Genomic DNA, 12,939 nt, shown 5'->3' with positions numbered 1-12,939 from the left:
ATGGAAATGGGGAGGGTCCACAGCCCAGCCCCACAGTCCTGCAGCCTGGCACCCATCCTGGTGGCCTCCACACAGGACACACGGGGCCCTGTGGCCACCTGCAAACATCCCTGCTCACCCCACAAACAGCACCTTACCACAACACACACAACAGGGGTCTCTTTGAAAAAACAACTGCTCTTTGTCCTTCTCTGCACACCCAGAGCACAGACCAAGAGCAGGACCAGGACCCCCATCCCCCCCTGCTGCCCTGCCCCACCACCAGCCCCCATGGAGGGGGGAAAGCACCAAGAGCTGCCAACCTGAGAAATCTCCGGGCGTGACGTTGGGAGAGTTTGTAGCCTCTGTTTCAGTGTAAGACAACGTGGAATCTGATAGATCTGGGGGGGAAAAAAGGAAAAATAAGCACTTTTAGTCCTGCTGCAGGAGCACCCGTGGCTGCTGGGCTTCCCAGCACCTCCCCAAGAGAGAAACTCTGCACAGAGCCAGAGAGCAGCCATTAACTTTGTAGCTCCACCACGCAAATGCAAAGTTTGAATTGCCTCGACCACAAAAATAACTCCAGTTAAGTTGATCAAACAAGTAGGAACTTGGTGCTTACTGGATAAAGTTACATTAAGCCTCTAAACAAGTCAGAGTTACTATACTTAATTATCACCATTAAAATTCTTGAAGCTGTTTATTCTTGCTTCCTTCCTTCCTCTTTGCTGAAGCGAAGGAAACTTTGTTTTAACAAGTTAAGAGTCTTTGTTATTCTCTCTTGCTTACACCCCTCTAATTAAGCGCTCAACTGTTTGCTCACAGATTAACTATTATTTTTCCAATCAAACAAGCCAGTGAAGCAAATTTCAACCTCTGGCTGTTGTTTTAATAAAGTCACGTGTGGCTCACTATCATCTCTCCCTGCAGCACAAGCAGTTTCTAAAAGGAATTAACTTGGAAGGGGGAGTGCAGGGAGGGACAACTCCTTTTTTTTGCCTCCACACCTAACAAAAAAAAAAGAAGAAAAAGCCACCAGCAGCCAAGTTGGCCTTGCAGGCTGCTCTGGTCACAGCCCTGTGGCGATGAAGGCGCCGGGCACAGGGTGCACACATGGCTGAGCTGCTCCCAGGCCTGGCAGGGCAGGGACTCACCTTGGCAGGGGCAGCAGTGCCTTCCCCCGGGGCTGGGTGGGACAGGCAGGCACTGCTGTCCCCTCCTATCCCTGCCAAACCCCGTTTGTCTCCTCCCTGCCCTGCCCCATGGCAGCAAAAGCAGCTCCCCTGGGCATTAACCCCAGTAAATCACCGACCATGGGATAAAGGCACCAAGGCCCCAGCTGCACTGATCCCAGCAAGAAATCCAAGAGGGAGGTGGGATTCCTCCCTTCCCTCCCAGGTCTCTGCCTCCCATTTAACTGCACAAGAAGCAGGGCTGAGAAAGGATGGTGAGGATGCAGCGATGCCAGCTGAAAACATCTCCAGGCCAGCGTGCAGCACACAGGACCAGGATCCAGGGCTGCCAACCCAGCATCCTGCACTCCACACCCAGCCCAGCACCCCAAAGCTGCTCTCACCAGCTCTGCTTGGAAAACCTTTCATAATTCCCCAGAAGTGACACCCCGCTCAGAAATGACACAGCGCCGAGTTTCAAAGGCTTTCCATCTCTTTGTAAGGAGCAGAGGAAGGGTAATAGCTGGTTCCTGCATGGAGCAGCACAGCCAGGCCTTTATGGAAATGGCACCCAGGAGCTCCCACTCCCGCAGATTACACACGCAGACAAAACATGACGTCTGGTAACCTTTCATTACGCCTTCATTAAAAATAGAGCTTCATATTATTTTGGAAAATATGCATGTGTCTGCACGGTAATTTGGTAGGATAAACTGGCATCCATTTACTTCTTAAAACTTGTCAGCTGATGCTTGCTCAGAAATAATGAGCAGCCATAAAACCCCGACTTGTTGGCTTTTGCCTGGCATGCCAGGCAGGGCTGTCTCAGAACCAGCACCGGGGCTGCACCATGAAAGAGTTCCCGGAGATCAAAAGAGACAAAACACGTACCCAGTGGCTTTTGCTCATCATTAGGAGACAGCCGAGAGTAGGGAGGTGGTGGAGACTCTGGAAAAACAAAACTTCAGGTTAGTGCTGTGCTCGGTTTATCAACAAACCCTCCTGCTTTCTCTTTTGGGGTAGGAGGAACTCTTCCAAGGTTATAAACACCCAGTGCAAAACAAAACACTTGGAAGCAACTGGAGACCAAGGTTTCCCTAATTCCTGAACAATAGGAGTTCCACCTTGACCTTTCAAAGTGGGCTTTGCTACTGCACGTGCTGCACCCCTCTGCCCCATATCTGTGCCTGGACACCCACAGATTGAGTCACACAAAACATCAAATTGCTCCCCAGGAACCCCAATTCCATCATCGGCACCGGGAGACAACCCTCCACGGGTGATTCCAACACACAGGGCTTGACAAGAGCTCCCCAAACACTTCCCAAGCACTGGGTGATGAGGAGGCTCCTCCTGGCACACAGGGCTGGCACCAGACCTGGGCTGGCTTCGGCCACCAAGCCATCCCATAACCTCGGTCCATCCCAAAAGGCCTCGGCACTAAAGAGGCTCAGGAGCAGAGGCCACCACGATTCCCCTCACCCTGAATCCATCCCACAAAGCTCCTGAGCTCAGCTTTAAGCAGCAGCACTGAGCAGCCATGTGCTCCAAGCCCAGCAAGTCCTCAGAGGTGCTTTGCTGGACCATTCAACCATTCTTGCTGCTCTTGGAAGGGTCAAGACCACGGGGAAACTCCAGGCTCTGATTACAGGGGTTTCTTTTCCCCTTCCATAGTACGGCAGTGATGTTTCTTGAATTGTAACTTGCCAAAACGGAGTGTGCAGCCAGCTGGGCTGTATCAGCATTGAGTAGGCACCGACTCCAGTGAGAAATTGCTCAGTGAAGTCCATGAGTGGCACCACACTGACCCCAGAGCAGGGGAACACGGCAATGCTCCTCAGCCCCACTGGGACCTGAGAGCAGCAAATGCAGCTCACCCGGCTGGGCTCCCCAAAAAGCACCTCAGCATCCCCCGTGTGATGGCTCTGGGGTCATCCACTGCTTCTCAGAAAAGCTTCCCCATTCCCCCTAAGGGAGCAGAGTGCTCTTCTCACAGGGTGCTTATAAATCCCAAAATATAAAAAAATAAAGGTGCTGGTGTCCCCATGTGGAGGTAACAGCCAGACCTGGCTGTGCTGGTCCCACTCCATCCTGCTGTCACAAGGACTCGTTGGAAGCACCCCAGAACTTTCACACCCCAATGGGTGGGAAACACCAACAGGATGATCCCTGCAGGGAGCCACTTGTGGAAAAAGGGCATCAAGGCCTTCTCCTGGCTCCTGTTACCAGCGCCCAGCCGGCGCGGGTGGGGTCCTGGCACAGTCACCCGTTATCAAGGTGATAAGGAGCCACTCGATAACAGCTCTGCTTTCTACTACTCCCAGCACAGCGCTGGCAGCCGCTCACCGCTGGGAAAACCACCACGGCTGCAGGGAAGGCACTGGGAAACTCCTCCCGTTTCTACAAGAAATGCCCCGTTCCTAAAAACGCAGCTCAGCTCCAGCGGGAGTAAAAGAGCTGCCTCCAGCCTCTAGCGACCTTCGGGAGAAGCACGCCCAGAAGAGAAGTTTCTTTGAAAGAAGTGATGCAAAGCGAGGCAGGAGCCCAGATTGCAACAGAAATAATAAAATCAAAGCTCTTGCCAAAAAAAGGGACAGTCAGCATAGAATCATAGGATGGTTTGGGTTGGAAGGGACATAAAATCATCTCGTTCCACCCCTGCCACGGCAGGGACACCTTCCACTGTGCCAGGCTGCTCCCAGCCCCAGTGTCCAGCCTGGCCTGGGACACTGCCAGGGATCCAGGGCAGCCACAGCTCCTCTGGGCACCCTGTGCCAGGGCCTGGCCACCCTGCCAGGGAACAATTCCTTCCCAATATCCCACCTATCCCTGCCCTCTGGCAGTGGGAATACAGCTGTCCATTCTCATTACAGTTTTTGGACAGCTTATTAAGTATTATTTCCACTTCTGCACCTCAAACTCCAACATGTCTCTGCTCCATGTAACCATTCCCTGCTGACACGGACACACGATCGAGTACTGCTGAAAAAAACAAAAAACCCTCAACAAGCCCAAACCCACGCCTTGAAAACGCTCATCTCTGCCCACGGTAAACAAAACAAAACAAAACAAAAAAAAAAGAGAAACCCCCGAGAATTGCAGGAGCCCCCGAAGTCCCCGCGGGTGCGGGGATCCCCGCGGCGGGGACATCCCCGCAGCCCCCCCGAAGCGCCTGCGGCTTTAAGCCGGCGGCGGTGACCGCCCGGCTCCGATACGAGCGAGCCAGGCTGGCGCCAGCGGGATGGAGCCGCCGATTATCGCCCGTCCGGCCCCCGGAGAGCGGGGAAACTCCGCGGGAAGGGGAAAAAACCAATAAAGAGAAAGGGCTTTTTACGCACAACTGGAAGCGCTGGTTCCCAGAGAGGGGGGATGCCCGGCGGGGACCCCGGAGCGGGCGCGGCCCCCCGGGCATCCCCGCAACACCGCGGGGCCGGGGCAGCGCTGCCCACCAGGGCTCGGATAAACCCAGTGAGGGGTCAGAAACCCCGAACCCCCAAATCCGTGGGTGTTTGTGGCGGGGGCGAGGGAGGGGGGGGACCCAACTCGCCGCTGCTCACCTGGCCCACAGAGGCGGCTGAAGTGGTAGGGGTTGCAGCAGACCGTGGGTCCGTCGGCGACGCCGAAGCTCTGGCACTCGCAGAGGGGCTTCAGCTCGGCGGGGTGCTGCAGGTCGGGCCAGCGGAACAGCTTGCCCAGGAGGAGGTGCGGGGGCGCCGCCAGGCCCCCCAGGCGCACCTCGGTACGGGCCACCAGGACGCAGCCGCCGGGCATCCCCCCGCGGGACTCCACCGCCTCCAGCAGGCTGTCCAGCGAGCGCTCCTTCAGCCGCTTCAGCAGCGAGTAGGTGACGGCCTTCAGCTCCTGCTCCAGCAGCAGCAGCCGCGCCCGCGCCTCCCGGCCCCGCCGCTCCGGGGAGCCGCCGTCGGCCGCGCCGTCGGGGCCGGGGGCGGCGGCGGGGGAGGTTGGGGCCGCCCGGCTCCCCGCCGGAGAAGAGGCAGCAGGTCACGGTCCGGCCGTCGCTCTCCGGCGCGGAGCCGGGGGCGCGGAGCCGGGCCCCGCGCCGCTCCGCCATGGGGTCCCCGCGCGGCGCCGCCTCGCCCGCCGCCCCGCGCCGCTCCTCCGGCTCCCGCAGCAGCAGGCTGCGCGCTACCGCGCGGAGCTCCACCGAGGGGCTTTTCTCCGCGATCTTGCAGCTGCCGGTGGCTCCGAGGTCGTGGCCGCTCCTGGCGCTCCCATCTCCGCCGTCCCTGTCCGGAATGACGCGGCTCCTCCAAAGTCGCCGCACCAGCCCTGAGCGTTTGGACCTGAACATACGACCCGCGGGCGGCCGGGGGTCGCGTCGCTCTCCGCCGCCCCCCGCCCTCCTCCGCGGGGCTCCTCGCTCCGCCGCCGGCTCTATCTCATCGCAGCCCCGGAGCAGCCCGGACTCCCCGCGGCGCTGCTGCCCAGCGGATCTCCGACGGCCCGCGGCGGGGCCGCACCATGGGGGGGGCGGCGGGGCGGCGCGGGCATAGACGGCGCCGCGGGGGCCGCTCCCGTGGCGGCGCTGGGGCTCAGGCGCGCCGCGCCGTGCCCTACATCGGCTGCCAACGCGGGGCCGGGCGGGGAGCGGCGGGGGCGAGCGCCGGGGGAGCCCGGGGCAGCGCTCGGCTGCGCCCCGCGGCCGCTCCACCATACAAGGTGGGGAGGAGCGGGGGAAGCGCGCCCGGCGCGGGGGTGCCGCCCGGCGGGGAACCGGCGCCGGGGGCCGCTCGGAGGCGTCGGATCCCTTCAGCCAAAAATAGTATTAAAAAAAAAGTAAAAAAAATTATTTAAAAAAAAGGGAAAAAAAATTAAATCAGAAAGACGAAGAAGCAGCAGCAGCAGCAGCAGCAGCCCGCAGCGCAGGCCGGTTGTCAGCGCGTCCCTTGTCCGCATCGCAGGGCGCGGCCCCGGTCCGGCGGGTCCCCGCGCTCCGTGCGCGGCTCCCGGGGCCGCCGCCGCCGCCCGCTCGCGCCCGCCCGCCCCTCGCCGGCTTTTGTGTGGCCGGGGCGCGCGCGGGGCCCCTCGCGAGCGGCGCCGCCATTGGCTGCCGCCCATCATGTGCCAGTCTAGACACTCCGGCGGCTCCGCGCGGCACCGGCCCTTGCGCAAACACCGGCTCGGGTTTCCGACCGCTTAAAGCGCCCCGCGCTCCGCGCCGCCCCGCGCCTGCCCGCCGCCGGCCCCGCGCGGCCCCGCGCTGCCGTGGGGCGGGATGGGGGGGCTCCCCGCGGGGAGCGGCGGCGCGGGGCGGGGGGGTGGGCGAGCGCGGCGCGGTGAAAGTGGGTCACGGCAGCGCGGGGGTTAACGGCCCCCCCGCGGGCCGCGCGCCGGACACACCCCCGCGATGTATCAACTTGTCCGCCGTGGCAAAAGTTCAGGCCCGGCGCGCTCCCATTGGCCCGCGGCCGCGTGACGCGCGGCACCACCGCCTCCCATTGGCCGGCGTGCGGCGCGGGCCCCGCCCCGCTCCCAGCCCGGCGCGGCCGTGAATGAACGGCGGCCCCGGGACTGCGGAGGCACCGCGGGCTGGGGAGCGAACGGGGGGCGAACGGGGGAACAGCGAGACAGGGACACAGGGACCGGCCCGGGCCACCAGCAGCGCCGACGGCAGCGGGGGGAGCCGCGGCCTCGTGTCCCGCCCCACGGCGACACAGTGCCCGTGGGGAGCGGCACCCCGGGGATGGGAGCCATCCCAATAACCCTTCCCCGAATAGAGAATAAATAAATAAATCCCTGTAAAACAGCCATTCCCGCACGCCCAGGGAGGCGAGTCCCGGGTTCGGAGCAGGACGGCTTTGCCCATCCTCGCTCCATCCCAGGGATGCGGGGAAGTTCCCCCACCCGGGATGGATCGGTGGGAACCTGCTGGAGGAAAAGCTTGGGGCCAGCCTGAAGGCTTCGCTAATGAGCAAAAATTAATCTGGACAATTAAGCCCCCAGCAGTTGATCAGTTAAGGGAAAAACACCCAAAACTAAACCAATGAAATTATTTCTACCAACAGAACCTAGGCAACCTGAATGTTCGTAGTTTTTCTCTTGGAATCTCCTGAGTGGCTTTTTCCATACCTGAAGGCTTCTGTCCACATTTCCCCAGACCTGCCCTAATCCAGCCAAGAACAGAATTTTAATCTACTGGATGAAGACTACAATTTTTTTTTTACAGCAAACCTAATCAGTGCAATATCAAATACTCCATTTAGAATCCATAGCTGTGCGCCACCAATGTTTGCACCAATATAAACACAGAATGTAAACAGGTATTTTGATTTTGGGGTCACTTCTGACCTGTCGGACCAGGGGTAAAGCTCTTTTTCCCCTGCCATTTTGGGGTGGGGTTTAGGAAACGTGCAGCTTGCCTGGTTAAGGATATAAAAACTCCTACAAAACCTGTGAGGGACTTGCTGCCCCTGATGCTGCAGCCACGTTTCACACCTGAACCACGGTTTGGGCTGAAATCACCCAACACCCCACTGTGGGAGGGAAATGCCTTTTTTCACAGTGAAAAGGCACAAAAGGGGGTAAAAAATATAATTCAGCTTCAGACATAGAAGTAGAAACTGGGATTTCCTGGATCTCATGGAATCATGCAATGGTTTGGGTTGGAAGGGACCTTAAAGCCCATTTGGCTTCACCCCTTACCATGGCAGGGACACCTTCCACTGTTCCAGGCTGCTCCAAGCCCTGTCCAGCCTGGCCTCGGGCACTTCCAGGGATGGATCTCCAACCCTGGTGGGATCCCTGCCCATGCTGAGGCTGCTCCAGAGAGGTCCCAACCCTTGTTTGAAATGCCCACGGATCACCCTGCCCTGCGTGACCCCAGGATTCACCTCCCTAAACGCAGCTGATGCTTTTCTTCCCACCGCTGTCCTTCCAAGCTGTCACCCAAATTACAATATGTCCCAAATGTGCAATTACCAGCATTTAAATATATATAAATCTTAAATATAGCAGTGCTAGAGCTAAGAATAGGTTATTATTGCAACCAGCGACTCATCCCAGGCTCTGTAATCATGGAGTGTGCAATATGGCAGCAAGAACAATGGGGCTTTCATGGGCTCTGGAGCAGCCCAGCATCTCCACGGGCACAGGTATGCAGGAGCAGCCCCACTGCACCCGGAATGCCATCCATCCCAGCCCCTGCAACAACAGCACATTGTTCCTGCTCCTGCCCCAATGTGGGCAGCCACAACAGAGCCCTCAATTGTGCCCCCACGATGCACGTACAATTTATAGTAATGGTGCTTATTAAAGGATTGCTAGTGATTAACAGCAATGTCCTCTCTCACTGGCTTTTTTTTTTAAATCACCTTTTTTTTTTTTTTTTTGCCTGCCATAATAACAAACATTCCTGGGAGATGCTCTGGAACACATCCTATAGGTCTTGGCAGGGAAGCTGGAGAGAAGCTTTTGAAAGCCTGCCAGTGTTATCTGACATGGATCTCCCAGGTATGACAGAAAGCCAAATCCTCCTGGGTCCAAGAGGACTGTGGGTGGCCAGGAGGGCACCAACCTCTTCCAAAAGCCAAACTGCAGCTGGGATGGGGAAAAAAGGGGGACAGGGACCAGGCCTGCCATTGCCAGCCCCCTCAAAGGCATCAGCAGAGCCCAAACCCTGACTGTGGCACTCCAGGTGTTCAGTAAGGAAAATTAATATCAGCAATTTCTGCTTTTTAAAATTTGATACATTCCTGATCAAAAAGAAGAATGCAGGGGTTAAAACACAAAATGAAGAATTGACACTTAAATAATGTTGTAGGAGCTCGACTTGTAGCTTATTTTAATGCCTTGAAAATGGGGGGCAGATGGGGACCCCCAAGGGGTGGGTGGGGCTGGGGGACACATTGCACCCCCTTTTCCCCCAGGAATGGGAGCTCAGAGTGTCTGAGCCCGAGCAGAGAAAGCACCACAAACCTGCTGCGCCAGAGCCAGGGGCTCTGCCAAAAACTAAAATGCCTCATAAAATCCTGCTGGTTTTGCTGGAAGCTGATTTTGAAAGGAACCAGAGAAAAAAGGTTTTGACAACATCAGAATGTCCCGTTTCCTTTGTTTTCATGACATTGCCATGATTTTCCAGTTCAAACTGACTTTTCATTTTGCTCTTGCAAATGTTATACCCTGTGTGGTAACACACTGTGATAGGACCTTGGCCCCTCTTCAAAATGGAAAAAGCTAAAATCAGAACGAGGCATTTTGATAAATCCAAAGTATAAAAAAATATATGTTTAAAGAGTTTTCCTCCATGGAGAATTTCCCAGCTGCTGGACTCCACACTCCCCGAGCTCCTTGGCATCTTGAAACCCTTTGTGCAGAGATGTGATCTCACCTCAGCAGCTCAGGCTGTGCCCCCATCCTGGAGGAGCTGCAGCCTTGGCAAAACCCTTCCCATGGGATGTAACCACACTTTCTCAGCTCTCCTGGGGCATAAAATCCTGCAATGGTTTGGTTTGGAAGGGACATTAAAGCCCATCCAGTGCCACCCCTGCCATGGCAGAGACACCTTCCACCATCCCAGGCTGCTCCAAGCCCTGTCCAGCCTGGCCTTGGATACTCCCAAGGATCCAGGGGCAGCCCCAGCTGCTCTGGGCACCTGTGCCAGGGCCTGCCCACCTCCCAGGGAACAATTCCCAATTCCCAATCTCCCATCCATCCCTGCCCTCTGGCAGTGGGAGCCATTCCCTGTGTCCTGTCCCTCCATCCCTTGTCCCAAATCCATCTCCAGCTCTCCTGGAGCCCCTTCAGGCCCTGCAGGGGCTCTGAGCTCTCTCTGGAGCTTTCTCTTCTCCAGGTGAGCATTCCCAGCTCTTCCAGCCTGGCTCTGGAGCATCACCCCCAGCCCTGTCCTGATGTGTGGGCACATCAGTGCAGGAGCCTCTGCCTGGCCAGGGAATGCCCAGGTGGGTGCACTGACATCCCAGCCCCAGGGGCAGCTCTGCTCTGGCACCTTTCTTCCAAGTGGGATCCAAGTTTCCCCATCCATCATCCATCCATCCATCCATCCATCCATCCATCCATCCATCCATCCATCCATCCATCCATCCATCCATCCATCCATCCATCCATCCATCCATCCATCCATCTGTCCGTCCATCCATCCATCCATCCATCCATCCATCCATCCATCCATCCATCCATCCATCCATCCATCCATCCATCCATCCATCCATCCATCCATCCATCCATCCGTCCGTCCATCCATCTGTCCGTCCGTCCGTCCATCCATCTGTCCGTCCATCCATCCATCCCCGTCCATCATCCGTCCATCCGTCCCCCGTCCGTCCGTCCGTCCGTCCATCCGTCCATCCCTCCATCCATCCATTCATCCATCTTACATCCATCATCCATCCATCATCCATCCATCCATCCATCATCCATCATCCATCCATCCATCCATCCCCCATCCATCCATCCATCCCCCATCCATCCATCCATCCCCCATCCATCCATCCATCCATCCATCCCCCATCCATCCATCCATCCCCCATCCATCCATCCATCCATCCATCCATCCATCCATCCATCCCCCACCATCCATCCATCCCCCATCCATCCATCCATCCATCCATCCATCCATCCATCCATCCATCCATCCATCCATCCCCCATCCATCCATCCATCCATCCATCCATCCATCCATCCATCCATCCATCCATCCATCCCCCATCCATCCATCCATCCATCCATCCATCCATCCATCCATCCATCCATCCCATCCCATCCCATCCCATCCCATCCCATCCCATCCCATCCCACCCCATCCCAATCCCACCATGGCCCTGTGCTGGGGCTGCATCTGCTGCCTGTGGGGGTGAATTGGGGCCAAATCAGCCAAATTGCTTAGGAATGGATGGAAATTAAATATCCTCCAAAATTCCTCACCATCAGGAGGGAGAAAAAAGAGGCAAAATCCGTCAGGACTTGGCCAAAGGCTGCGTTTCAGCAGGGATTCATGTGAACGGGTTAACGGGAGCTGCACAAGGCAGGAGCTGCTGAGTTTCCAGGCTTTTCAAGGCCCTTCCCACGAGTATCTGCTGTGGGTGGGGACAAGCTGACTCACAGTTTCCAGGGCTGTAGTAACATTTCAACACCCCAGCGCTCCAGCCTTGGGGACTGATGGCAAAGAGCACATTCCCAGCAGAGTGGTTGGGAAGCTTTTTGACAAAATGTTTTCTTGGGTCAGAAAATGTCACTTTGGCAAAACCAGATTTGGTTTTTTTCCTTTTTGGTAGCAAAGTACCAGTTTCCACGAAATGTTGCTTGGAAGGGTTTTCTAGGAGCAAGCCTGGATTTCTAGTCAAAGCCACAAAGGTAAAATCATCTCCCCAGAGGTCCTCGGGGTGGGTGGTGGCATCCATCCGTGGTGGTGCCCGTTCCAAGAAATGTCCCTTGCTTGGAGCAGGGACGTGGATTCTTTAAATCCCTTCTAGGTGGAGCTGGGCCAAATTGTACAAACTAATTAAGCAGTTACTGAGGGAGAGAGAGTCTGACTTTAGCACTGGAGATGAGAGCCCTGATCTGAGATAGGGACTGGGTTCAGTTCCCTGGTTTGGCTCACGACAAACAAGCATTGAACCACAAGTCAGGCCAGTGCCACGAGTACAGGATTATCCCCTGTGCTGCTGCTTTCATTTTTAGGAAAACAAACTCAAGGCATCCCAGAAAAGCCCTGCTGCAGTCCAAGGAAAGCATTGGTGTCTCCGGCTTTGTAGCACAGGAAGAGTGCCTCCATCCAAGCACAATGCCAGCCTCCACAGAGAGAAAAGCGGGGCTTTTCTCCTGAATAAAAGATTCATTTCCATTTTTCCCATGGCAGAAGGAGCCAGAGGCACCCTGTGGCTCTTGGTCAGTCACAGGGTGAAGCAGGAAGCAGAAGAAGCATCTCCTGTCATTCCCAGAGGTGCTGAAAATCCCCTCAGGGAAGTGCAATCCTCTCTGGGCAGCCTTGGATGCCTTCAGAAAATGCAGAGTCAGCCCAGCAAACCACAGAAAGGTGAGGGGCTCCTCAATGTGCCCAGGCTTCCCTTTGGCAGTGCCAGGGGAAGGTGACCTGTGAGCACAGGGCTGCCATCGGTGCCCCTCCTGCTGCCACCGGGATCCTCCCTGGCCTTTGCACTGGGGAGCTGAGAAAATGAGGCACGGGGTAGGAGAGGGTGGAGGCATTGATGGCTGAGCCTCCATCTGGGCCTTATCCAGGAGCACTTCCCACCTGGGGTGCACTGGGAGCTGCAGTGGGTCCCACAGGGGTGGGAGCACGAGGAGGGGACGTGCAAGGTCCTGGCAGGACTGAAGGGAGCCCACAGGAAAGAGGGAGAGGGACTTTTTACCAGAGCCTGGAGTGACAGGACAGCGGGGAACTGATTAAAACTGATGGAGAGAAGTGTTGGGTTGGATATTAGGAGGGAGTTCCTCCCTGAGAGGATGAGCAGGCCCTGGCACAGGTGCCCAGAGCAGCTGGGGCTGCCCCTGGATCCCTGGCAGTGCCCAAGGCCAGGCTGGATGGGGCTTGGAGCAGCCTGGGATAGGGGAAGGGTCCCTGCCCAGACAAGATAAGATTTAAGATCCATTCCAACACAAACCATTCTGGGATTCGGTCAGATGAAGAAGGGGATGGGGAGGAAAAGTCACCTTCAGCACCTCTGAAAATGGTGCAGCCTCTGAGGAGGACAGAGAAGCACATGCTGAGTCCAGCCCCTGCCTGCAGGGCAATTTGGCAATTTGGGCCATCTGCCTCAGCCTCAATCCTGCCCTCCCCAGCCCCAGAGGGACC

At 57.0% G+C, this 12,939-nt stretch overlaps 1 protein-coding gene across 1 annotated transcript in view; it reads right to left on the bottom strand.

Annotated features, from left to right (window-relative positions):
- SMAD6 (SMAD family member 6) overlaps positions 1 to 6,130 on the bottom strand; it is a 37,758-nt gene extending 31,628 nt beyond the window's left edge. Inside the window, 5 exon segments of the mRNA XM_030955168.1 lie at positions 303 to 380; positions 2,043 to 2,099; positions 4,709 to 5,090; positions 5,093 to 5,115; positions 5,118 to 6,130. Coding sequence (XP_030811028.1) covers positions 303 to 380; positions 2,043 to 2,099; positions 4,709 to 5,090; positions 5,093 to 5,115; positions 5,118 to 5,826 — 1,249 coding nt within the window. The 5' untranslated portion in view covers positions 5,827 to 6,130.
- Between the last annotated feature and the right edge of the window lie 6,809 nt (positions 6,131 to 12,939).

This window comes from Camarhynchus parvulus, chromosome 10 (genome assembly GCF_901933205.1).
Source record: "Camarhynchus parvulus chromosome 10, STF_HiC, whole genome shotgun sequence".
NCBI lineage: Eukaryota > Metazoa > Chordata > Aves > Passeriformes > Thraupidae > Camarhynchus > Camarhynchus parvulus.
This window is presented reverse-complemented; position numbering and strand designations above follow the sequence as displayed.